This window comes from Protomyctophum bolini, assembly GCF_963924005.1.
Source record: "Protomyctophum bolini genome assembly, chromosome: 7".
Taxonomy (NCBI): domain Eukaryota; kingdom Metazoa; phylum Chordata; class Actinopteri; order Myctophiformes; family Myctophidae; genus Protomyctophum; species Protomyctophum bolini.
Genome location: NC_137868.1, coordinates 11,522,796 through 11,547,073, shown reverse-complemented (window position 1 = coordinate 11,547,073; position 24,278 = coordinate 11,522,796). Strand labels below are relative to the sequence as shown.

General features: G+C 43.1%; 1 protein-coding gene across 4 annotated transcripts in view; it reads right to left on the bottom strand.

Annotated features, from left to right (window-relative positions):
* The window catches only part of cdk14 (cyclin dependent kinase 14), a 240,040-nt gene extending 222,182 nt beyond the window's left edge, over positions 1-17,858 (bottom strand). For all 4 annotated transcript variants that reach the window (XM_080767195.1, XM_080767196.1, XM_080767197.1 and 1 more), the window contains exons 1-2: positions 17,320-17,858; positions 11,813-11,844 (exon numbers count right to left, since the gene is read on the bottom strand). In XM_080767195.1, coding sequence (XP_080623321.1) covers positions 11,813-11,844; positions 17,320-17,413 — 126 coding nt within the window. In that variant the 5' untranslated portion in view covers positions 17,414-17,858. The remainder of the gene's footprint in view (positions 1-11,812; positions 11,845-17,319) is intronic.
* Positions 17,859-24,278: the final 6,420 nt, after the last annotated feature.

Genomic DNA, 24,278 nt, shown 5'->3' with positions numbered 1-24,278 from the left:
TTGGTAACCAAATGGACCCTTATGGGTCTGTAACTCTCAGACTTGTAAGTGTATTGGGGTCCCAGACATAGAAATGTCATTAAATAGGGAGCCGTAGCCTAATTCAGGTCAAAACGGGGGCCCTATAGCCGTACGTCTTATGGAGGTCCTTGACTCCTTGGCATGTATTTTCAAATGGGGGGGTCCGCAGGCTAATGAGTATCATTTTGGGGGTCCTTGACATCAACAGGTTTGGGAACCACTGGACTAATCTATAGCATAGGAGATTCCATCTCTGTTCCTCAACGCAGGGAAAAACTTGTCCATGCATAGGATCCCCCCCCCCCCCCCCCCCCATCTCCATTATAAAATTCAATATAAATATAAAATAATAATTAAAAAAAAACTATATAAAGAACCAAAATGTATAAAACCAAACTGTACTGTATAGATATAATGTGTAGGTACTAATGTGCCTTTCTGACACCATGCAAACCTAAAGCCTCTTCTAGGCCGCCCCCAACACACATCATCGCCTTCTGTGAAAAGGGCTCCCAAGGTTCTCAAACTTTTTCGTGCCAAGGATCCCCAAAATGTATTTGGCCGCGCGGACCCCCACCTGAAAATATTTTGTGCCAGGGAGGGACCCCCAAGAAAAGAAGATTTATGTTTACAAATACTCACTGTGAGCTTGTATATCTTCTATTTTTGAATAGCCAACATATAAAATATGGATAAAACTAAAGGCTTAAAATGCTTGTAAATAATGCTGTAAGACATTTTGCTGGGGACCCCCTGGAACCCTCTCAAGGACCCCTGGGGGTTTCTCGGACCGCACTTTGAGAACCACTGGCTCAAGACACCGATTGGATTTGTGTCAAGGTTTTGCTCCGACAACAACTTGTGACATGAAAGCCAATGGGATTTCAAAGCGCTAACTGGCGAGCTCGCTAATCAACCAATCTTTCCTCCTTTTTATCAACGCGGCACACTGATTGGAATTTGGCGAATCCATCAAAATAAGCCTGCTGTAATTGAACTCCAACTAAAAGGAAATCGATGGAGAAAGAAAAGGGGGGGAAATACCGTAGTTGTTGTTGTTGTTTCTGCCTGCCACGCATACTAATTACTCTTGGAGAGAAGCTCACACCGGTCACGTTTTTGACCTTGGACAGAGGGGTGGGGGGTGAGGGTGGGGTTTGGTTTCTGGTGGGAAAACAGCTGCTCATATGGTGGGGAAAACCAAGGACATGCATTTCTTTCATTCACGTTCTTGCACCGTCATGTGTATGTGTGTGTGTATGTATATACGTGTGTGTGTGTGTGTGTGTGTGTGTGTGTGTGTGTGTGTGTGTGTGTGTGTGTGTGTGTGTGTGTGTGTGTGCATAGAGAGAAACACGCACACACACAGAAATATGTGATGCATTGCAGACTGAAAGAGAGAGAGGTGGTGTTGGGTGGGAGGGGAGGGGGTCAGATGTGGTGGCAGTACTCAGATTTTTTTTACTTAAGTAAAAGTAGTAATACCTCAATGTACTGTAGGTACGCTGGGTTACAAGTAAAAGTATTGGCATCATAATATGCTTAAAGTACCAACATTTAAAGTACTCAAGAATGTCATTTTTTTCTTTCATGGTGTTCTTCAAAATTGGTCACTGGTCTACAAGCTTACATGTTGCGATGTGATGTTTTGACAGCTATTTTTGCATAGCTAAAGTATTAGTTAGACACCCCACGCCTCTATATATGGTCACGCCTCGTGACATCACACTTCTGGTCACGCCTTGTGACATCACGCCCCCATATATGGTCATACGTCGTGACATCACGCCTCGTGACACGTCATACCTTCTCGCCCTCAGGACGTCTTGTCCTGAGTGGTAATACGGTAATCTAAATTGACCAAATAACTAACTAAAGCTATCAAATGAATTAGTAAAAACTAAAAAGCACAACATCTGAGATGTAGTGGTCGTAGAAGTATATACAGTATTGAAAAATGGAAATTTTACCAAGAAAAGTTACCAAGAAATTGTATACTTATAAGTACAATACTTTCCAGTACTGGACACAGAAACAGTGATGCAGGGGCCGCATCATCAGCACAAATTTCCATACAGCATTAAGCTACAGCAGCAACCAACACAGCACTTATGAAAACAGACAGCCTCGTCAAAAACGCTGACAGTAATTCTAACTTCATTACAAGGAAATGGTCTGAGAGACAGAGAGAGAGAGAGAGAAAGAGAGAGAGGCGTTGACTGGGACTTAAAAGCTGTCATTGGGACCGAGTGTGACACAATGTCATTCGAGGAAACAGTTCTGCATCAATCTCTCTCTCTCTCCTCCACATCCACTCCAGCCATGCTGCACAGTCGCTTTCAGATTGTACAAGGGAGGAGGAGGAGGAAGCGAAGGAAGAGGACACCAGCTGAGGCTGCGGTCAGGAGAACTGAACCCGCAGGGAAACGGCAAATGACCATTCCGCCATCTGTGTGTGCGCGTATGTTGTATGCATGTGTGTGTGTGTGTGTGTGTGTGTGTGTGTGTGTGTGTGTGTGACTATGTTGTGTGTGCAAGCGCGCATCTTGCATGTAATGCACACTGCACGCACACGCTTGCGCACACTGTACGTGTACGTACGCGTTGTGCACACTTCACACAGCAGGCAGATACGCAACAGTAGCACCGACCTCTCCCACTGCCCCCCAACACACCCCCCCCCCCCCCTCCTCTCATTCCTAGCCCATCCCTTACTGGACCTGACCTGTGTGACCCTTCCCCTCTCCTCCCTCCCTTCAAGCCAAGAAAAACTCTCACTATTCCTCACCTCTCCTCTGGCCTGGCCTCCTCTCCTCTCCTCTCCCTCCCTCTCTCTCTCCTCCCTCCCTCCCTCTCCAGGTCAGTCAGAAGAACAACCCCCAGCTGAGGTTTGCGTGGAGGTGTTTTGACAGGAGTAGAGGACATACTCTTTTCAAACCTTTTTATTTCAAGGACCGCCCCACGGACTCCCATTAACTCTTTAGGCCCCTTTTCCACCGGTTGGTTCCCAATGGGAACCGGTTCAGTTCTTTTTGGTTCTTAGTCCAGAGTCCTATAGAGCTCCAAAACTGGAACGTTAATTATGAATTGAGTGTGCAAAACTAGACCTATATTAGATTGTTATCACCATGAAACTTCCCCGGTTGATTACTTGCACGAAGACAATGATTTATTGTATTACAAATTTTACCTTTTTTAAATATGCAAATGAGGCATTTTTGGAGCTCTGGCTCATGGACTGAGAACCGAAAAGAACTAAACCGGTTCCCATTGGGAACCAACCGGTGGAAAGGGGGTCAGAGAGTGTACGAATGGAACCAAATGGAACCCATTTGTACACACTCAGAGTTATGAACATGTGAAGGTCCATTTAGTTAAACTATTATACATTTAGCTGGGGGAGCTTAGCCCCCCTCAAGGGACCACTGTCTGTGATAGAGGGATATCATTGCGTTATCGAAGACGCTGGATCATCCTGCAGGCTTCACGGTCAATGCATCACTCCCGCCCTTGTCCTGAGACGCGTCACGTTGTCGATGTGTACACAATTTACATTTTACAATTACAGCACAATTTACTCATGCAGGGTGACTTTCAAAGTGCAAGGCATGCAGCAATAAACTCTCAACTAACAACAGGGCAAGTGGTCGAGTAATTAGAGCGCTAAGAAAGGCAGGTAAACATTCAAACCCTGTAGCATCTGTCTCTAAATGACATACTATCTGAATAGCATATAGTATCTGACTGTGAACAAGTATAAACAACAATAATCTATCTAACTTGCATAAACTAGCATCTGCTGTATCCAAATAGCCAATAACAGTGTTTTCCATGGTAAAAAAAAAAAAGAGCGGTGCCTTTAAAGTATAGTTCTACAGATTGGTTATTCAATTGTGGTTGAAATGTGGCATTTTGGAGGCTTGTGTAAGTTTTCAACAGTCAAATTAAGGGATATTTAAAAGCATTTCCAACTAAGGCACTTCACCTCCTGATGCTTTTTCCAAAAAGAGAAAGATTTTTTTTTCTAGCCATGATTATGCAGTTCTGTGAGAACCCATCACACTGTTACCTGCACCAGTTAATTAACGGATTATTCACAGACTTTAAAACCTCACACAAAGAGAACGCCTTCACGGCATGCAAGCAGATTGAAGTACTTTGAGCATCTTGACAAATTCCATTTGATGTTTTACTCCTCAAAACTTATAACTCATCATAACTAGAAAACCACAAATGAACCTCAAAGCTGCCACGCTCACGTCGTCTGGGGACGACAAAAGGTGAAGGCAAACAGAAAGACCAAGAGCGATTCTTCCGACGTTAAGAGACTTTCACAAAAATCCACACAGCCCGAAGCCATTTGCATTCCCTGGAACAAATGGGCGGATTTGAAGCTTTTTAATAGCTCCCCCCCCCCCATAAATATCTGGGGACTCTTTCCGCTGATAAAAGGGAGACATTTATTGCACTCATTTTTTGATTCTGACACCAAACACAAGAAATTATTCAGTGCCAGACAGTGCCAACTCTATTGAGGATAGATAATGAAGTTCCACAGTGACAAAGACAAAAGAGAGAGAGAGAGAGAGAGAGAGAGAAAGGTGGGGAGAGAGAGAAAATACAAAAAAGAGATGACACAGATTGAAAGAGTCTGGACAGGAAAATCATTACAGGCAGCGCTTTAGACGACTAATCACCCTCACTGTGAAATCGTGAGTGTTAATTTAACTCTGAGAATGTATAAATGTAACCAAATGTTAACATTGCGACTGAGGACTTTCCTGTGTGTGGCTCGGACAAAGCCAGACATTCAGCAGAAACCATGCTGTAATTAAATTGGCAATTATTGCTTAAGATTTGAGCCCCGTATTCACTGCCACATTTTCCGTAAATGCGAATTGTGCCATAATGATAACATAACATGATTGATCTCTCACACACACACACACACACACACACACACACACACACACACACACACACACACACACACACACACACACACACACACACACACACACACACACACACACACACACACACACACACACACACACACACACACACACACACACACACACACACACTTTTTTCTTTTGTAGATCGTTCTGTGCACCATTTTTTAACACTAGCGCTAAACCTTTCCTAATCCTCACCCTGACCCCAACATGAGTCATACGATCTTTCTTAGCCATGACAATAACCCTTTTCCTCATGGGGAGTTGAAGGTCTCGCTAATCCTTGTGGCTCTTTCTGGTAGCGATGCGATGCCAGAGGACAGACTAGTCTGCACCACCTCTGGACGCCTGGATGGATTTAACCTTTGCTTTTATGAAACATCCGAGACCATTAAAGTTTTGTTCACGATGACTCTGACACAGGCATTCTATTGCTAGTGTGATCAATCCAAACACCCTTTAATCTATTCTATTCAACACATTTGCTGCTAAAGACGAGCATACTCCTCTTATCAAATAAAACCAGCGTTTTATATTGATTAAGTTAGAGATTGAGCTATACTATTGTGTATCAGCATCTCTGAACCGGAAGTCAACGGCATAATGGTTCCCCCCTCATTGACTCCGCTAGCCAAAATCTTCCCATGAACCCTTTTATCTCTGAATCTAATCCCAGATTTCGATTCTAATCAAAACGGGCTTTATTGGCGGCCGACCGCGTCACGAGTCACGGTAAAACAATGCATGCCTCGGGTGTTCTGCGATCCTCCCGCAATAAGATTGGTAATCCATGAAGCTAACATCCGGTATTATTTTCCCCTGAAAAAGGGCTCATAATAAGGCTCTAATACCCTCGGCACATGAATGGACACATGCAGACTAAAACAATGGTACCAAAACATTTGTTAAAATTAAAATAAAAACTACCGAAAATAGCTGATCTCCAAACGTTGTGAGTTTGAAGACATGCTGTCTTGTATGGAGTCAAAATGACTGAAATCAGTCTTAGTGACTGAGAACTTCAATCCATGGTCTTGAGCTCTGCACTGTTGCTAAGGTCTATTTCCTGTCCTATGCGTTGGGTTGGCTCCCACAGTGTTCACTATAACAGTCCCAGCTAAAGGGTCTACCGGTAATTCATTGCGATGTCTCCTTGGGGACCCTCCTGAGTAGGGATGGAGCCCGAAAATCGGGTCCATTAATACAAACCCGGTTCGGCATTTATCGAGACCCGAGTATTAATAAGCGTTTGGCTTGTCGAGCATGTTATCGGGTATACTGGGTTGAACTGGCCAATAAAAATAAGGTTCTGTTCAGAATGTATTGTCTCCCAGCTTTCCACAAAATAATAGCAAATGCTCGATAGTGGGCTATGATAAGGACCCGGCTCGATGAGCCTGCTCGATAAGGTGATCGTTATCAATACAAATGCACAAGCTCCATGCCTACTCCTGAGACTCCCCATAGAGCGGCAGGCTGCAGCAGTGTGAGCAGCCACTAAGCAGACAATCAGACCACAGCAATGTTTAACAATCAGCCAGGCAGGACACACTGTGCTGCTCCTAGAGCTGCTATCAGAGAACTGCTGAGAGAGAGAGAGAGAGAGAGAGAGACACACAGACAGGTGGATGGATGGATGTCCATCTAGGCCTGCCAGGCAAAGCAGAGACAGAGAGACAGAACAGGTGCCCGCAGTGATAGACAGTACTGGAGGAGGGCGTCTGAGAGGGACATTCTGCAAGCTCACACAACTGCAAGGTCCAAACAGGAAGCAGGCTCACAGCGTCTCACAATGCGACCCGTTGTATGCCTTCTCCCTGGTTGGCACTACACTGCTCTCTCTGCTTACCTTGCTCATAGGCTCAGTGGATTTGAACCGGAACCAGGCTATAACCAACCAGGGCCCAGTATTCAAATATGGGGCAGGAAAAAAAAAATCTAACACAGAGAGTGGCGAGACTAATATTTATCCACGCAGTGATATTACCGGTAGTATTGCTACGCGAGGCGAGGCCAACACTGTGCATGCTGCATTGATGTGCTATTTTTGAGAATCCTCGTCTTTTTAAGACATAGGGATGCCAGTGCTTTCAAGGTCAAAACGACATAATGGATGGTTAACTCAAGAATGTAGCGATGTATCAATACAGTAGAAAGATTAAACGTTCCCAGGTGCATTTGGTTCCTTTGTGGAACAAGCGTGCGTCTGTTCTCGGCCGGGACAGGCGACGGGACTTGGAAGCAGAGTTTCCAGGTTTTCAGAGAGAAATACGCAACGAGGTCTATGAAAACAAGCCCAAAAGAGGCGAGATGAGCACTTCAAACCTAAACACGTTGGCAAGTTGAAAATAGCTGATCTTGAAGATAAACACTTGTAGATCTATTTTCCAAAACATCTTGAGGAAAAGACGGAATGTGGCAAAATGTGGAATATTTGAAACACAAATAACAAATCTGTTAGGAGGGTCACGGTCACAAAATGTTTTCAGATGGAGATACGCAGTAAATTACATGTTAATGTGGGGGTTGTTGACATGAAAATGTGTTGAAATAACTCTTTATTGCGTTTAAATTATACTTCAAGTTGCTTTCTGTGAGAAGCATGTATACCTTATTTTTCAAAACATGTGCAGGGTAGAGTCGAATCTACATAATATGCGCAGACGCATATGTCCAACTGTTACTTTTCAGGATTCAAAAATTGCAAAAATACAAGCTTGAGCTATTATTTATGCTACCTTTGATACTTTTGTATGACGCTGTAGTATGATGAAGTAGGGCATTCATTCACAAAACAAAAACACAAAAGGTTAAATGGAGTGAAGAGGTTTCTGCCAACAGCAACATTATGTGACGTCCAGCTGACCCATAAAAGTGACATCCAGCCATCACAGTGTGCATGTTGGGTGCCTTACTGCCCTCTACTCTCCCTGTCTCTCTCTTTTAATAGTCAGGGAATATTATTAGAATGTCAAATCTAGGAAAACATTTCTTACCGAGAATCTTCTTCACCAATGTTTTTGTTGTTTGTAAAGGTGTCTACTAACATAATCCCACATTGGTTGCTATTCAACCACCCTAGAGGAATTTCTGACAGCTGCTGAAAGTTGGGGTACCATCAACAACCAATATACGGCAAAATGTTCAAAATTTCATTATCTGCTTTAAGTAGCATGATTTTCATGATTCTGAATCCATTCCAAGCATTAGTTTTGCACGAAAAACACTCCTTGGGCTAAAAACGACCATGGCCGAATTTAGTTTGACACGTCACATGCTACTTAAAGTATATAATGAAATTTAGAACATTTTGCCATTATTATATTGGTTGTTGATGGTACAGCAGCTGCCAAAAATTCCCCTATGGTAGTTGAATAGAAACCATTGTGGGATGTGTTAGTACTAGACACCCTTACAAACACATTGGTGAAGAAAAGTCTTGGTAAGAAATTTTGTCCCAGATTTTATTAATATCCCCCTGACTATAACACACAACAAATAGTGCCTTTATGACAATGCTGCACGTTTGTCATCAAACTCTTTGATAAAGGTATGTTACACCTCCTTGCATCATCTGTCGCTTTGCGTGTCGCGGCATGTCATGTCATGTCAGCTCTCTCTCTGCATTTACCACAGATCAGTGCTTCCTTCGCCCTCAGTCTGACCTCAAGGCTTCCACTAGAGATCTCTCTTTCCAACTACAAAGGGTTAACCCTACAAGCTCACAACGTGTTGCACTGCGTCATGCTGAGAGCTTGTAGATGTGCAACAATGTTCCTGAAAGACTAGAAGTTCTTACTGCAGTTGTGGGTTCCTCCCAGAGCTCAGGGTTAGTAGCACCGCCCCCTGAGCAGGGCCCAAAGTGGGATCTTTAAAACATTATCGTCTCTGTCGGCTAGAAACCTCATGTATAAAGCTTTCACTTACTTTTAAAGGATTCAAAATTTTAAAAGAAAGCTAAAATATGCTCAAAACGCACAGTGACCTTGTAGATCTGCTATTTCTATGCTTTTGTATGATATTGTAGTATGTATGATCCCGTAGCGTAGGACATACATCTCCCCCCCGAAAAAAGAAAAGAAAGAAAAGGATGGAGATAAGAGGTTTCTGCTCAACAGCAACCTTATCTGAAACCGGTGGAAACAAATCCAGAAATATGTTAACACGGCATGACACGGTCGGCTTAGTTCCTCTAGTCGAAAAAGAGCCATAAGCGAGCGCGCTCCCTCCCTCGTTTCAGTCCCTCTCTCCCTCTCTCGCCAGCCTCCCGTTTGTTTTGCAGCCTCAGCTGCCTTGTGGTCGAGCGGCAGGACGGGGAGAGAAGCAGAAAAGCAGAAGTCATTATTTTCGTTTGGCAGCGGGAGGCCAAAGAGTGCAAAAATAATCTGGACATCATGTATCTTTGGCTTTGGGGGGTTGGGGGATAGGTGGGGGGGACTCTTCAAAGGTTTCCCTGTGATTATTTTAATGAACAGATAACAGCCTCATGTCGTACGGTGAATAAGAACTAAGAACTTTTCTTTTTATTGTGGTGAAATAACGTGAAGCGGACCATTCCATTCCTAGAAGCCCCAGTGCCATGGGAAATAGCCCGGGACATTGGCTATAAATGGGCCGTCTTCTTGGCCGCCAAGGAAGAATGCAAGGAATTTGAGAAGGGGGGAAAAGGCTGTTTCCTGTGCAGCAACATGGGGTCTCCGAGGGTCCACCGGGAGAAGAAAGGCGTTAAAGACCTGACCAGAAACACAAATTAAGTTGTAATAAAAGCACACCTAGGCTTATCTTAATACAGGACAGGTGTGTGTGTGCACGCCCTTGCGAGGGATATATAACGTTTGTTTCTTAATAAGCATGTGCGTGTGCACGCTTCTTGCACGCACGGCTGCAAGTGAACATGCAGCATCTGTGCGGCGTCCAGAGTCTTGAGACATGCAGAAACAGAGGCCTGTTTTGTGCCGTGCTGCACAGTGAGCAGCAGTAAGTTACAGTTAAACAGATTATTAGTGTTCGTCACGAACAGTAAAACATGTGCCAGTTTAAATATAGAACGCCGTCGGGTCATTGAAGGCCTGCTCTGTTCTCCATCACTCATCCATACATACATCCATCCAGCCGTCCTTCCTCCAGTGTTATTCCCTCCCATCCTCGTCCTAGAATGTCACCAGCTACCTTTTTGACATCCCACTTGTCACTTTATACACCTGTCTGTCTCTCTCTCTCTCTGCCTGTCCCTCTCTGCCTGTCCCTCTCTTTCCTTGAGCGTCTCCTGGCCTCTCATGCTGTAGTTGTCTCTCCTTGATGCATAGAACTTACTCAATGGTACGAATATCATGTCATCTTTACCCTACTGTATCCACGGTAGTATTTCTTGCCATGTAATCTATATCTTAACTCGATGTCTTTTCACTTAATTGCCTTATTTTGTTCACAGACACACAGACGCACACACACACGATTACAATACCCTGCCACGTAGCACTGCAGGCTGGCAGGAAAGTGAATAATTGGTTCGGAGGAGAGACCTTTTCGTCTGCCCCAGTGCCCACCAAGACGAATGATTGGGCCACCGTTGTGTTTCATTGGCATTCACACTGAGAGGTTGCCTAAGTCCTGCTCCCCGTTGCATCGCCCCTATACCTTAGATAAGCGAAAACACTGTTGTAAACTGCCACATCGACACAAAACGCCCTGCTATCTCACTCTAGGTGTTATTCATCACTCAAAGGCTCGTCTGTGCATTTTGCATACGGTTACACCTTGAAAAGGATGGAAAATGCTCAGGGACCGCTGAAAGTAAAGTGTAATCTCTCTAAAGCAACAAGGAATGTTGCTTTAGATACCGATACGCCTTGAATGCTATAGTGTGTGTGTGTGTGTGTGTGTGTGGAAAAAAGGGAAAGGAATCGATGTTACTCAAACTCAAAAGAGCAACCATGCAGAATCTCCCTGCCAACGCATTAAACATATCCTGGCATCCACGAGACCTATTGAATAGCTCATCAACCAAGAAGCACGAGCCCGCCAGTCTCTGGCTCGCTCATCCCATTTCTCACAGACACACAGCAGAGGGAGAGAGATTGGCTGGGTCTGGGCTATGGCCGAGTAGAATGCAATACAATAGAAAGCTTCCCTTTAAAAGACCATTTGGTGCGTGGCATTGTGCGCGACACTGACACCGTGTTAATCCTACTAGCCAGATACTTTGGGCCGCCCCACAGCCTTGGTGACGGTAACTGACCCGAGGGGACTCCCCCCCCCTAACCCCCCCCCCAAATCCATATATGTACTGAAAATACTTTGTGCCAGAAACGCCCATAGAATATTTGCCTTGTTAAAATGCTTACAATGAGACAATGCGTCACGACACGATGCAGATGGACCATTTCCAAATGGCCGTATGTATAGGATTAAAGTGGTTAGACTGATTTGTCGCCATGTTAAACACATTTCACTGGGGACCCCTGGAACCCACTTCAAGGACCCCTTGCTTGGAGGTCCCCAGACCGAGAGCCACTGTTCTAAGATGGTGAAGGGAATTGCATGGTGCTCCTGTTCTTGCACATGAATACATTACACACCATACTGTATGCACTGGGCTGGGAGTAATGGGGTTCACAAACATCCATCTCAGCAGCAGTAGCAAAGAGGACCTGATGAATATATACATTATTCTTAAGAGAAACCAACAGTTTCACAATGCCGTGACGCATTCATTGGTCTGTCTTGCATTGCATTGCATGCGCTGGCTGGCTGGCTGGGGGAAAAATGGACCAGTGATTTAACAACAAGCTCTCCAAATCTCACTTCCATTTCTTCCTCTTTTTTTTCCTTACCTCGTCAAAGCCACTGTCTTCTTTCTTGAAGGCTGCAAGAGAAGAAAGGGAGAGAAAGTGTGAGGGAGAACATGGAAATCAGGCTGGATTGTTCACATCTTCTGGAACAACAACCCCCCCCCACACACACACACATACAGAATGCACCCTTAACTGCATAGACAAAGCATGGGGGAGAGAGGGAGAGTGATATTGAACACGGCCCACAACCTTGACACTGTGTCATAATTTGTCAAGAATTTCACTCTGGTCGTCCTTCATTAAAGCAGTGACTGTGACCGCCCCGTCGGCCCAGCGCTCCGTCACCATTGTCTGAGCCGGAGAGAGGACTTAAGAGACTAGAGAGGGCACTGTGGTGTCTCAACGTCCGGTCCGCTGGACCACCAAGGGGTCCAAATGGGATGCTTAACGGGTCTGTCTCCAGTGTCTTCTCTTATGAGGTATTCTGGACTGATACTGATTCTCTCTCAGAGTGTGTACACTACACTCTGAGTTCATTCGTGTAAGCATTGAGGATTTTACAATGTAGATTGGGGTGCAAGTATGCATTAGTTTAGTTCAGTGAAGAGAGTTTGATTAAGTTGACCATGGACCCCCATTTGAAATTATGTTTTAATCTCTGTGAATCTTTTTGTTCAGCACTCTCTGCACGTATCTTTTTGTTCAGCACCTGAACGTTTTTTAGAGATGTCCGTACTTTCTTTTGGATTCTGTCTCCTTCAAAGTCGGCCATACCACCCATGACAAAAATAATATATATACACCGGTATATTTCAAAACAAAATGCCAGAGGGTTAATTTAACTCTCAGAGTTGCAGACCCGTAAGGGGGGGTCCATTTGGACACCCTGGTGGTCCCTGGACCTGACATTGAGAACCAGCAAGCCGTGTTTCTGATGACACTGACCTTTCATAGAGGGCTTCATTAGCCCTGCATACAGAGGAGGGAGAGAGAGAGAGAGAGAGAGAGAGAGAGAGAGAGAGAGAGAGAGAGTCTATTGTTCTGAAAAGAGCACTTCTCTCGTCTCCCCCATTATAATTGCAAGGGAGACACACAGTGATTGCATTTGACAGCAATATCCTTCTTATTTATGGCGAGGAAGGTAAACAATTCTTCTGCGCTGACAGTTAAATGCTTCTTGACAGTTATTTACATGCCGGACAGAGAAGCCTCAATTCACAAGCTTTTGATCTTTGGCTGGGACTGGCACGATTATGACTTAGATAAGGTCATCAAGATTACTTTGCTTGATATTGCAATCGCAACTATGAATTGTTCCTCATGAATATTGTTATGATGACGATTGATTGACAATTAATTATTCGTTTTGTAGTATTTTGGGGGGGGTGGGGCTTTTCTGAGCCTTTATTTGATAGGTTGAATTTTGACTTGTGAGCTTGAAGATCTGCTATTTTTGCTGAATGTTCCCCCCAGAATATGAAACTTAGTCTGTGTCTCATAGGAGGGCTGTGGGCAGTTTAGAAACAGTCTTCCAGTGACATCATCATTAGGCAGATTTTTTAAACAATATTTATTTTCAAAAATGTTTAGATTTTCATTATCGTGAGAACGATGGCTTCCATTTTCGCATTGCAACTTTTCAGGACTGGAAAGCCTGCAGTTTCTATTAGCTTGTATTCCCCATCGATGATGTCACTGGAAGACGGTTTCTGAACTGCCCACAGCCCTCCTATGAGACACAGTAAGTAAGTAGCCTTGCCGAGCCATGAGGCTCATAGGGCAGGAGCCTATCTCCTGTTTCTGTAGCGTGAGGCAGCTTGATGTACAAGTACACCCCCTGGACATGACACTAGTATGTCACAGGGACTTACCCCCAATCCAACCCTTGATGCTGAGTGCTAAGCAGGGAGGCATTGGGTCCCATTTTTAGAGTCTTTGGTATGACCCGGCCGGGGATTGAACCCAGACCTCCCATTCTCAGGTCAGACACTCTAACCACAAGGCCACTGAGCTATGAGACACAGACCAAGTAGAAAACAATTGTGCCATTTTTTCATGATTATTAGTGAGGACCTATTATATGAAGATAGGTTGAAAAGTGGTGAAGTGGTCCTTTAAGCATGGGGTTTCAAGTGGTTACATTGTGTTCTTTTTTGTTACAGAGGACCACATGATGATCTTATCCATTAAAACAAATAGCATTGAGAGTCCTTACAGCTAAAAGGCAGGAGTGGGACCCCTTGTTACTGGTAGAATGACTTATTCATGTCAGGCTGATTGTTTGGAAGCAGAGTCATCGCAGTCACTGAGCCATAAAATTGCCGCTTCTTTCACTCGTATAGACTAGAGGCACTTCTGGATGGATTCATCAGAGGAGACAATAGCACCAGCCCCATCATTACAGCTTAACACACTGTACACAGCCACCCCCAACCTGTGGGCTGAGAGGGTATTGCAATGCAAGTGGGCCCCCAAATAATTTGAAAAACACTAAGGTTTTAATGATAATGTAAAACATTGTATAACATAAATATATTGCATATAAATAAAATATGTATTTAACATGTCTTCTAAAAAAAACACTAAATAAGCATAATGGTGTTATGTTAGTTCCATTGATTCAAGCCAGAACACAATCAATGTAATTGATTGATCACTAAACAGGGGTGATTTCCACACGGACTAATTATATGTTTGCAATTTTCATATTGTTGTTGATGTCTGAGGGGAGTGGGTCTTCTATGATGCTCAGTGTCATCATAGAAGGTAGGTATGTTTCCCTGCTCACATGTTCCAAGAATGTGCACTGGACCATTTTAATTAAACTTTTTTTTAATAAAACCCACGTTTTTCACCGAATTTGCCTGCCTGTGATATATTTTTGTGAAAAGTCTACAAGAGTACAAGTTGTCATGTATTGTTGCATTTCAATATATTTTGATGAGAAATATTTGTATCTACTATTCAATCTACTAAATGTGGGCTTCAGTGCTTTTTGACTATTATTTGAACGCATTCAAAACATTTCCAAATATTTACAGGTTTTGAGAGAATCCGCTGAAATATTTGAGAACAAAACAAAAACGAGATATTTTTTAATAAACTAGCTCAGCAGAATGTAAATAATTTAGCCTAAGAGTAGCCAAACTCTGTAGTGCACTAAATCGTCTGTCTGGTGGAAACATCTTACTGCATTGTCCAAAACTGTAACTTTTCAACAGTAACAGATCTACAAGCTCAAATCGTGTGGATCTGCACCTTCTGAATACTCTTGTGTGATGCTGTACAACTATCACACAAGTGTACGATAACAGTATAGTGTTAACCCATTTTGACCTGAGATTTTTCAATAGCTAAAGCATAACATAATGCTAACACCAAAAGGGGTTCCCGCCCAGAATGGGTTAATTTGCGAAATGTTAGAATATGGAGTTAAGAGATAATGTTTATAAGAGTAAATATATTCATAACCTTTTGTTCATCAGAATATAGTACACGTTTAAAGGAAGATGCATTTGAAGTCTAAAAGAATAATTTACTTTTGGCATAAATGCACAATGTTTTTGCAGTCGTGCACATCGAAAGTAGGCTATAAACATCAGTCGTTTGCTTGGAGGCATATCAATGCCATCCTGTACCCTCTGGGAAAAGGAAAGGTGTTTTGTCCAAACTCACTTTGACAAAAAGAGAGAGAAATATTTCTGTGGAAAAAAATAAAAATAGACACTCATAGCACTTCATAAAGCCCCCAGCAGCCTTTCATATTTCCCCTTGAGCGTATATGAAAAAACACGACATCCAAAGCACCATCCCTCACATCTCACTAAGGATGAATGTGAAATTCACTTCAAAGTACATGTCAGTTGGATAGCTTGGCCAAGAAAGTACTCCCCCCCGCACAACATATACACACTCGTATTCTATACTATATATATATATTACTATACTATGACTCGAGGCATCAACGTTTATATCGGCATCAAAGTAGTGCTTGTGGGGACCAGGACAATTGTCCTCCAAATTCTGCTATACTTGTGGACACACACACACACACACACACACACACACACACAAATTGTATCCACGTGGATGATTTCCTGAATAATTTAACAGTAAACCAAGTTTTAACAAAGCCAAGGCACAAAACTACTCCCAAGAAAGGCCTGGTGCAGTCTGAGACAATAAGGTCCAAGGCTAGTGAATGGTGCTGCTGATGATTCATCATCATCTAACCATACCGGTCATCAGATCAACACCTTCATCACTCAGTGCTGTGGCAAATGTCCAAACATTTCCATGTCAAGGACCACCAAAATTGGCTGTGGACCCCCCATCTGAAACGACTGTGCCAGGCACCCCTATAGAATCATTGGTCTTTGTAAATGTACTTTATAAATAAAGTTTGATTTGATTTTATTACTATCACTTTTATTGTTATTTAAAAATAATAATAATAATAATGGGAAATATATTTATTTATTTATTTTTATATATATTTTCCCCTTCTTTTTAAGCCCAGGATTCCTTGAAGGGGACCCAGGGGGTACCCAACATCACAGTCATGCACTATGCAGCCAAATAGTCTCTACATAATCAATTTGGGGCTCCTTGACTCCTTATGTTTGAGCAGTGAGCACCAGGATATATCAGTCCAGTACTCCTGGCTGTATCTCTCATATCTGAGGAAGCAGCTTTGTTAAATCGTCCACAGAGGGCAGTCAGCGGTGGATCGATGTCTTGATAGCGCGCTGCGCTGATGTAGATCATGGCATTGGCAGCAAAGATGACCAATAGGCAAGGACAATCACTCCAGCACAAAAGTCAATGCAAAGAAAAGAGACCCTTTATAATGTGCACGATAGATCGACGCTGCTCACAATTCCCTACAGTTTCCATTTAAAAAAATGCAACTTGAGCAATTCATTTCTCAGATTACGTTGTCTGTCTGCCCACTACTGCAATGGATGGATGGGGGGGGGGTCAGTGAGACAAATCAAGAAAGCACATTTGGCAATCAATTGTCTTTGTGTGCGCGAGTGCGCGCGTGCGTGTGACGATTCAGGGTTGTGTGCATGAGAAAGAGACAGACAGACAGTAAAAAGCCAAGCGCCACCCGGCTGAAATGCATGATGATGATCATGATAAAGCGCATTACGCATTAATAGGAATCGTGACATACGAGCGTCATGTCTGGCTACTAGCCTAATTACATTAATTCGCTTTAGACATATTGCAGACAGAGAACAGAACAGTCTTTACAACAACCCCAAAAGAAGCATGCAACATGCATTCCTTTCCCTGCCTGGCATTCTGAGAGCCATGCAATGCAACAATAGCTCACTAAACTGTCTGCAAAACCAACCCAGCTGCAACTGATGGCATTCCTACAGAGTGGGATGTACAAACCTCAACTCTACAGAGGAGATGAGAGGAGACACCCCAAATTATTCACTTCACTGCCACGGAATATTTACAGGACAGGGAATAATAATAATAATAATAATTAAAAAAGCATTTGTAATAGACAAACAAATAAACCATCTTACCGATGCTCCTGAAACTCTCGGACAAAGTTCTCCTCAACTTTTTCATTTTGCCGATTTTCTCCGCAGGCTGCGAGGCTGGCATCAGGTCGCACATGATTTCAGGTTGTTAAAGTAACGATGTTCCGAGAGAAGAGACGGAGAAGAAGGGCGCTGGAGTGACAAGGAGGTTGGAATTAAACCTGGGCTTCTTCAGTCAGTCAGTGTTGCTGCAAGCCTGCAATGCAAAGTTAAACACACGAGACGGCTTATCCTGCTGTCACTGCCTTGTGGATCTTTTCCACTCTTCCTTGTACTTTTTTCATAAACCACAATTTCTAAATACCTCCCGGATTTTCCCTTTTCTTTTTTGTCCCCCTTTTACACAGCAACTACATCTCTACGGGGTGAATAAAGTCCACGGTGTGCCCAGTAGGATGAAGAGAACATGTGTGTCTGTTCAGTGTTGACTCAGTTTGAGTTAAAATCTCAGAAACTAAATGGATATGTAAGAGTTGTTCCTATTTCCTCTCGTCCGTCCCACTCGCTCTACTCGCTGCACGTTCCACCGCAATCTGGATGTCATTTTTGGGATTCTCTCTCCCTTGGTTTTCGACGGAGCGAGGAAAAAAACCGAAAAACCCACCACCAAACCACGCCCCAGATGCAACGATTGGTCCGAATAAGAGACTATGCGTGTCTCATTGGTTCCAGCGATTGGCAATCAAATCCCAGTCACGCCCTCAATGTGTAAAGGAAAATATTTTCATGAGCGCAGTTTGCCTTATGAAAGTGTCCCTGATGGATGCAGCTGCGACTGTTGCACTTTCTATTCTGTACGTTGGTTTGAGTGTTTCTCAAAAGTGGCAAGGATGAAATTGTTTGATCTTGTTCTCTGCAGCTGTTTGTTTTTGGTCTTGTTTGTTGTTTGACTCTGTTATTGCCATTCGAGTGCCATTATTATTATTATTATGTACGTACTGTATGTTGTTGTTTTGTTTTGTTTGTTTTTCATTTTGGGTAATTGTATTGTCTGTATTGTGTATTGTTTTGTTTGTTGTATTGTCTGTTTGTAAAAAATAAAAAAAAATGCAATAAATATATTGTTAAACAAAAAAAAAGTGGCAAGGATCATTGATACATAGGCAGGCTATATTTGACTGAAAATGTTTTGTGCCAGCCTGGGAACCCAGAGATTCAAATATAAAAAAATAAAAATAGGAATAGGAATTCAGAATCCTAAGGAATTAGTTTTGGAACATTCTAATTGTTTTGACTGTCACAGCTGTGTTGTGAACTTGTAGATCTGCACATTTTTAATAGCTGAAGCATAGGGTTAAAGTTGTACATTTGAATTTGATTCTATATTCTATATGCTAAGGCTTTAGTAGGCAGGCTATCATAACTTGTTGTCAGGTCTGTGTGTGTCTGTCTGTCCGCACCTAGTAAAACCTAGAGTAAGACCAAAAATTCTAATCATGTTCTTGTTGTGTTGTTGTTTTGTTTATGTTTTATATACTGTAATCATGTTTTCTGGATATTCTATATCTCATGTACAATGTTTCATTATAATCTATATACGAGGTAGAGGCCTCGTATAAACCCCTTGGGCTTTTTTGCCTCAGCCTAGCACCTTACCCTTCTCATATTTATATGTTCACTGTGTTGTTTCTATACTGTGCTGAATAAATAAATACAAATAAAATTCAATATATGTCCCCACCAGACTCTGAGGGATCTGAGAAGTTTTGCTTTTGGCTGCTAACATTTTCCACAACAACTTGTTTATTTACTTTTCGCGGCATTAAACAAACTGCCCCGCCGATAGGATGGTTTCTGTACACAGTGGGGAACTCATGTTTTTTTTTTTATTGTCTTGGTGTTATGTTGTTTCTGTACTATGTGCTGTTTTTGTTGTTGGTGTTGAACAGACCTGTGAAAATGAATATCCTTCGGGACAATAAAGATTATTATTATTAACTTCACCACTTGCCTCGCCCTGGTTGACGTTAGCATTAGCATCAGTGCTACTGCTAGTCCCAACAGCAGCATCACCTGTCTCGTCGGACTCGTCGCTGTCTGCGTCTTCATGTGGTGGTTTAAGAAAGAAGTTTGAAATCAATGGAACCTTTTTCAGTAATTTAGCCGTCTTCGCATCCTTAATCTTTTTTGCTTTCCTCTTGGAAGAACCGCTCGCCGGCATATTGTCTTAATTTGTCTGTCTCAAATCTCACAAAACAAACGTAAACCAAATTGAAAAAACGCCCGCCTCAATGCAGTCACAAATCTGATTGGACAAAACACAGCCGGATGCCGGATGCAGGGGTCACATGAGGTAGTGTAGCAGGCAGGTATATCAAAATAAAATATGGTTGTCCACAATTTATTTATAATATAAATTATCACCACATCACCTTAGTATGTCAAGCTTAAGAGCTTGATTTTGAGCTTCTACTGCATTAATGATAACAAATACATTTAATTTCATTTCACAAGGCCCAAGGCCAATAAGGGTAACAAAATACAAATACAAAATATGCAATTTTCTCAACAATTTTGACAACATTTATTTAAAGTAATAAGTGATGATAGCATATAAAGTTTTTGGTGCTGCAAAATATTTAATTATTCATAATATATTTGAGCATTTTGAGGCAACAACATATTAATATTTGCAAATCTGCCTGAAACAAGTAATCAACATAATAATCCATTATATTTCTAGTCCTTAGCTTGAACTGTGCTATTATTGTTTAGGTTAGGTGGCTCTATTCAGAAATATATATATACCTATAACTCCTGGTGGTCAGGGACGGGGTGGGAGTGACTCCCATTAACTTTACAGCCTTCAAGGTCCCCTCTTCAATGGGACCTCCAAAGTGGGCCCCACTTTGGACCACAGGCTCCATGCTTCCCAGCCAGCTCCTCACACTATACGGCTTGGAATAACGAGTCTGCAACCCACCACCTCTGCTGCAGACGAGCAGAAGACTCAGTATGTGGACTTGTTTTCATATTTTCGCAGCCGTGTGAAGCTTCCTGTATATTCTGACCCTGTTCCAAGTCCAAGAACCTTATATGGGTACCCACCTAGCTCTGGGAGGTCCCCGTAGTGCCAACAAACGGGTCAGTCTCCCTGGATCGCCAAGGCACCAAACCCACCCGGGCCAGCCATCTCCAGTCAGCCGTCAGCTCCTACCCAGTGGCCAGCGACCACCTGTATCTGCTCCCAGATCTCCAGTGATGCAGTCCCTGCCTCGGCCTGCCCTTCGGTTTGCCATCCCTTAACCCTGGTGTCGTCTCCAGAGCCTGCAGCACCTCCGGTGTCGCCTCCAGAAACCCCGGCGTCTCCTCCAGAGCCTGCAGCACCTCCGGCGTCACCTCCAGAAACCCCGGCATCTCCTCCTGAGCCTGCGTCATCCCAGCCGTAGGCCCAAGTGTCCTCTGCCTCGTGCCGGCCCCCAGGCCGCCCGCCAGATGTCGCCTCTGCTACTTCGTCTCACCCTCCAGATGACATCTTGTCGGACAGCTCTGCCTCTGGCCATCGTCCCGGCCGTCCCCCAGAGGTCGCCTGTTCTGCCCTGGTCCATCATTCAGGCCGCCCACCTGAGATCACCTGCCCAGCCCTGGTACCCTAGAACTGGCTCAAGGACCCCTAGTGGTCCCTGGACCCCACTTTTAGATCCACTGCATTATATAATCCATATCAGTCCATATTTTGCCTCGTCTAGTTCATTATTAATGCAATCTGCAGTCAGAACCTGTGAGGATAAATGATTATTTTTACGTTTGTGAAATTAATTGCAGAAGCTTGTTAAGCACCAATCTGACTGGGTTTTTAATGACCAATATATTAAGTGCATGATGCATGGCTTCTCAACCATGCAGAATCACTGCAGCAGCGATGTCTAGCCTAATTGTAGAACAATGGCTATCTCAACATGTGTTTAAGTATGTTAAACAACTTTGACCTCTGGCTACACAAAGGTCATGACACACTACTGACTGATCCAAAGTCGAGGTTTAAGATCAATGTTGTGTACGTCGGAGTGCAGTACCTATCGCAGTAATGTTTTACAAATATAGCTACCAAGTATTAGTATTAAATAGAGTTTCTGTGTAACTAGTAATGTTACTTATTAGCAGTCACATACATTTTAGTGTAGTTTATAAGTCGCGTGCCAATCTCCTGTTTCTCTAGTGAGGCAGATTGGTGAAAAGGTTCATCCCCCTCAGCCATGATGCACAAATACACACCCTGACCTGGACATGGAGGGATGTAACCCTTGATGTCGGGTGCCAAGCAGGGAGGCATGGCTCCCATTTTGATCTAGGGAATTGAACCTCTACCTCCCAATCTCAGGGCAGACTGAGATAGACTGTATTCAATAATTCATACTCATACTCGCATGTTTGTCACATGCAAGAGAACATGCTGTGTGAACTGAGAGGTGCAACTATACATACTGTATTACTGGTACTATTCGTACTGTATGGTTTAAGACCCCCACTCAAGATTGTGGTAGCCCTCCTCTGTGTGTGTGTGTGTGTGTGTCAATCAGCTGCATGTCAATAGGTCATGGTACAAAGTACAAACGGACATTCTGTGCTCAGACAGACAAAGCTGTTCCAGCTAGCACCGCTCAAAAACAGCCAGCCATCAACACATTGCATATGGTTAGCTTGCACACTGTTATATTTTTTTAGCATGCCCCCTCGTGTGCCAAAGTAATAGAAATATAATTTGTAATGTAACTGGTTACTCTTAGTACTAATAGTAATAAGTAATGTAACATTATATCATTTTCAAGGCGTAATGAGTAACATTACTATTCCTAAGTAACTTCAACTTACCCAAGATTGTTTAAGATGCAGACAACTGCTGTAAGCCAGCGCTGTCTGGAAACATCCCTGGAATGCAGAAAGGGTTGATAAGGCCAAGTCGTGTTATGCATTCCTCCGGAAAAGCGAATGTCTTATTACTTTAAATGTGCATGTCCTAATAATTGCCTTTCCCCTCCCCTGAGAAATGTCGTAGTCACGTCACTGTGCATTTAATTCATTTTGGCCATGGAGAATGTGGATGATAGAGGTGAATGTGCTGGTACATTAGTTTTAATTGATACTAGATAAGAGCATAAAGGTGTTAGTGGTTCATTGACGTTAAAACACAGAGAGGCGTTTTCTCTCAGTCAGTTGATTCTTCATATCCATATGAGTGAAACGGCCGGGATGACATGTTTATTTTTCAATCAGTTATTATATGAGGCGTTCTAAAACCCCCCTATGGGGATTACAATGCAAAAAAAAGTACATGAAACGGTGGATTTGTGCCCTCTACCGATATTGACGTCAGATGAATTGAAAATGGAGGACCCCAATGTAAACAAGTCTTAGTGGTTTTAGTCTTAGCAGACCTTGTATTGAACTGTGCTTTCCTTGAACTTTTCTAGAAACTTTAACAAAATAAATTGCAATGAACCATGTCTTCATTTCTCAATTTTTCACGGTCGTGTGTGGCCTTGTCATTAAAATCATCATCATGGCCCACCAGTGGGCCCCGGCCCCAGGGGTTTAATTAGAACCACCGTTAAATGGTTTCTGTCGGGTGGAAACGGCATGTCCAAAAATAAAAAGCTTGTATATAACCTGTCGATTTGTGCCACATTACGAACTTGTAGATCTGCTACTTTTGTGTGACTCTGTAGTATGATCAAGTAGGGCTACATTTATAAAGAGATGTACTCCAGATGTAGGTCAGACAGTTCGCCGCTGTCATTTATTTTCCAGACAAGTTCACGGTGGATGAGCTAGTCTCAGCATTGGCTGCATTGCAAATCAGTGTAAAATAGGCAAAGAGCACACTAATTTACTGCCTCCGTCAGCCCCCTGCTGTGCTGGTCTTTTTGGAAATTCAACACTCTTAGATGGAGATGCTTCTCCAAGGACATGAAAGGGAACAGAATTAGAATACCAATGCGGCCGAACCCAAATCTGTTCATAACTTTATACATTTGAGTCACAGTCCTCCCAAAGAAATGGCCAGAATGTCGGACATCGTCAAAGAAATGTTTTCCCATCTGGGTACCTGCAGAGGAGTGAGCTACTGATTAATCCAGTCTATGATTCTCATAAAGCCTGAATTACAATTTGTTGTTGTATGATGATGTCTGTTCTAATACTGTACAGCCAACCAGCTGAATAAATCACAAATTGACTTTGACCTACAGTATGAAATTGACCTTTGACATTTCTGAGACCATTCATGTTTATGGAAGATGCTTTTCAACATGTATTCTATTGATAGTTTGACCAATTCAAATACTGAAAAGAATCTTACAATAACCAGTAAGACACCTGAGGGCGAGAAGCGACCTCGAGGTTGAGTACACGCATCCGCCTGTAGGTGACAGCAGACTGCTGGGTGAGCACTGGCGCTTTGGCATCAACATCAGATCAACATATGGAATGAATTCTGTGCTGGACATATATGGAGCGTGTCTTGAATGTACAGGGTTTGATGAGGTCAGATCAACATATGGAATGTCAGAACAGGTCAGCTCCATATATGAGATCTAAGGGTGGCAGCGGGGGAAGTGTCTTGAGTGTACAGGGTTTGATGAGGGCCCAGGTAGGGCCGGGCCTTAATTTCCAGGCCTGTTGAGAACTCTAGTTTTCGCCGGCTGCTGGCTGCACTAATAACTTTGGGACAGCAGGCCCGTCTATGGTTTATGTACAGGTATCAGTCATAAGCAAGTCATCGAAGAGGAAGGACCGATGGGGAAGGATCAACATATGGAATGTCAGAACAGGTCAGCTCCATATATGGAGATCTAAGGGTTTGAGGTCAAATGTAGAGTTGCTGGCCAATATTGATGACATCAGGGATCTCCATATATGGGCTTAATATTGATGACATCAGGGATCTCCATACATCAGGGATCGCCATCCCTCTTGAGGTATTTTTGTAATACGCCTTTAAA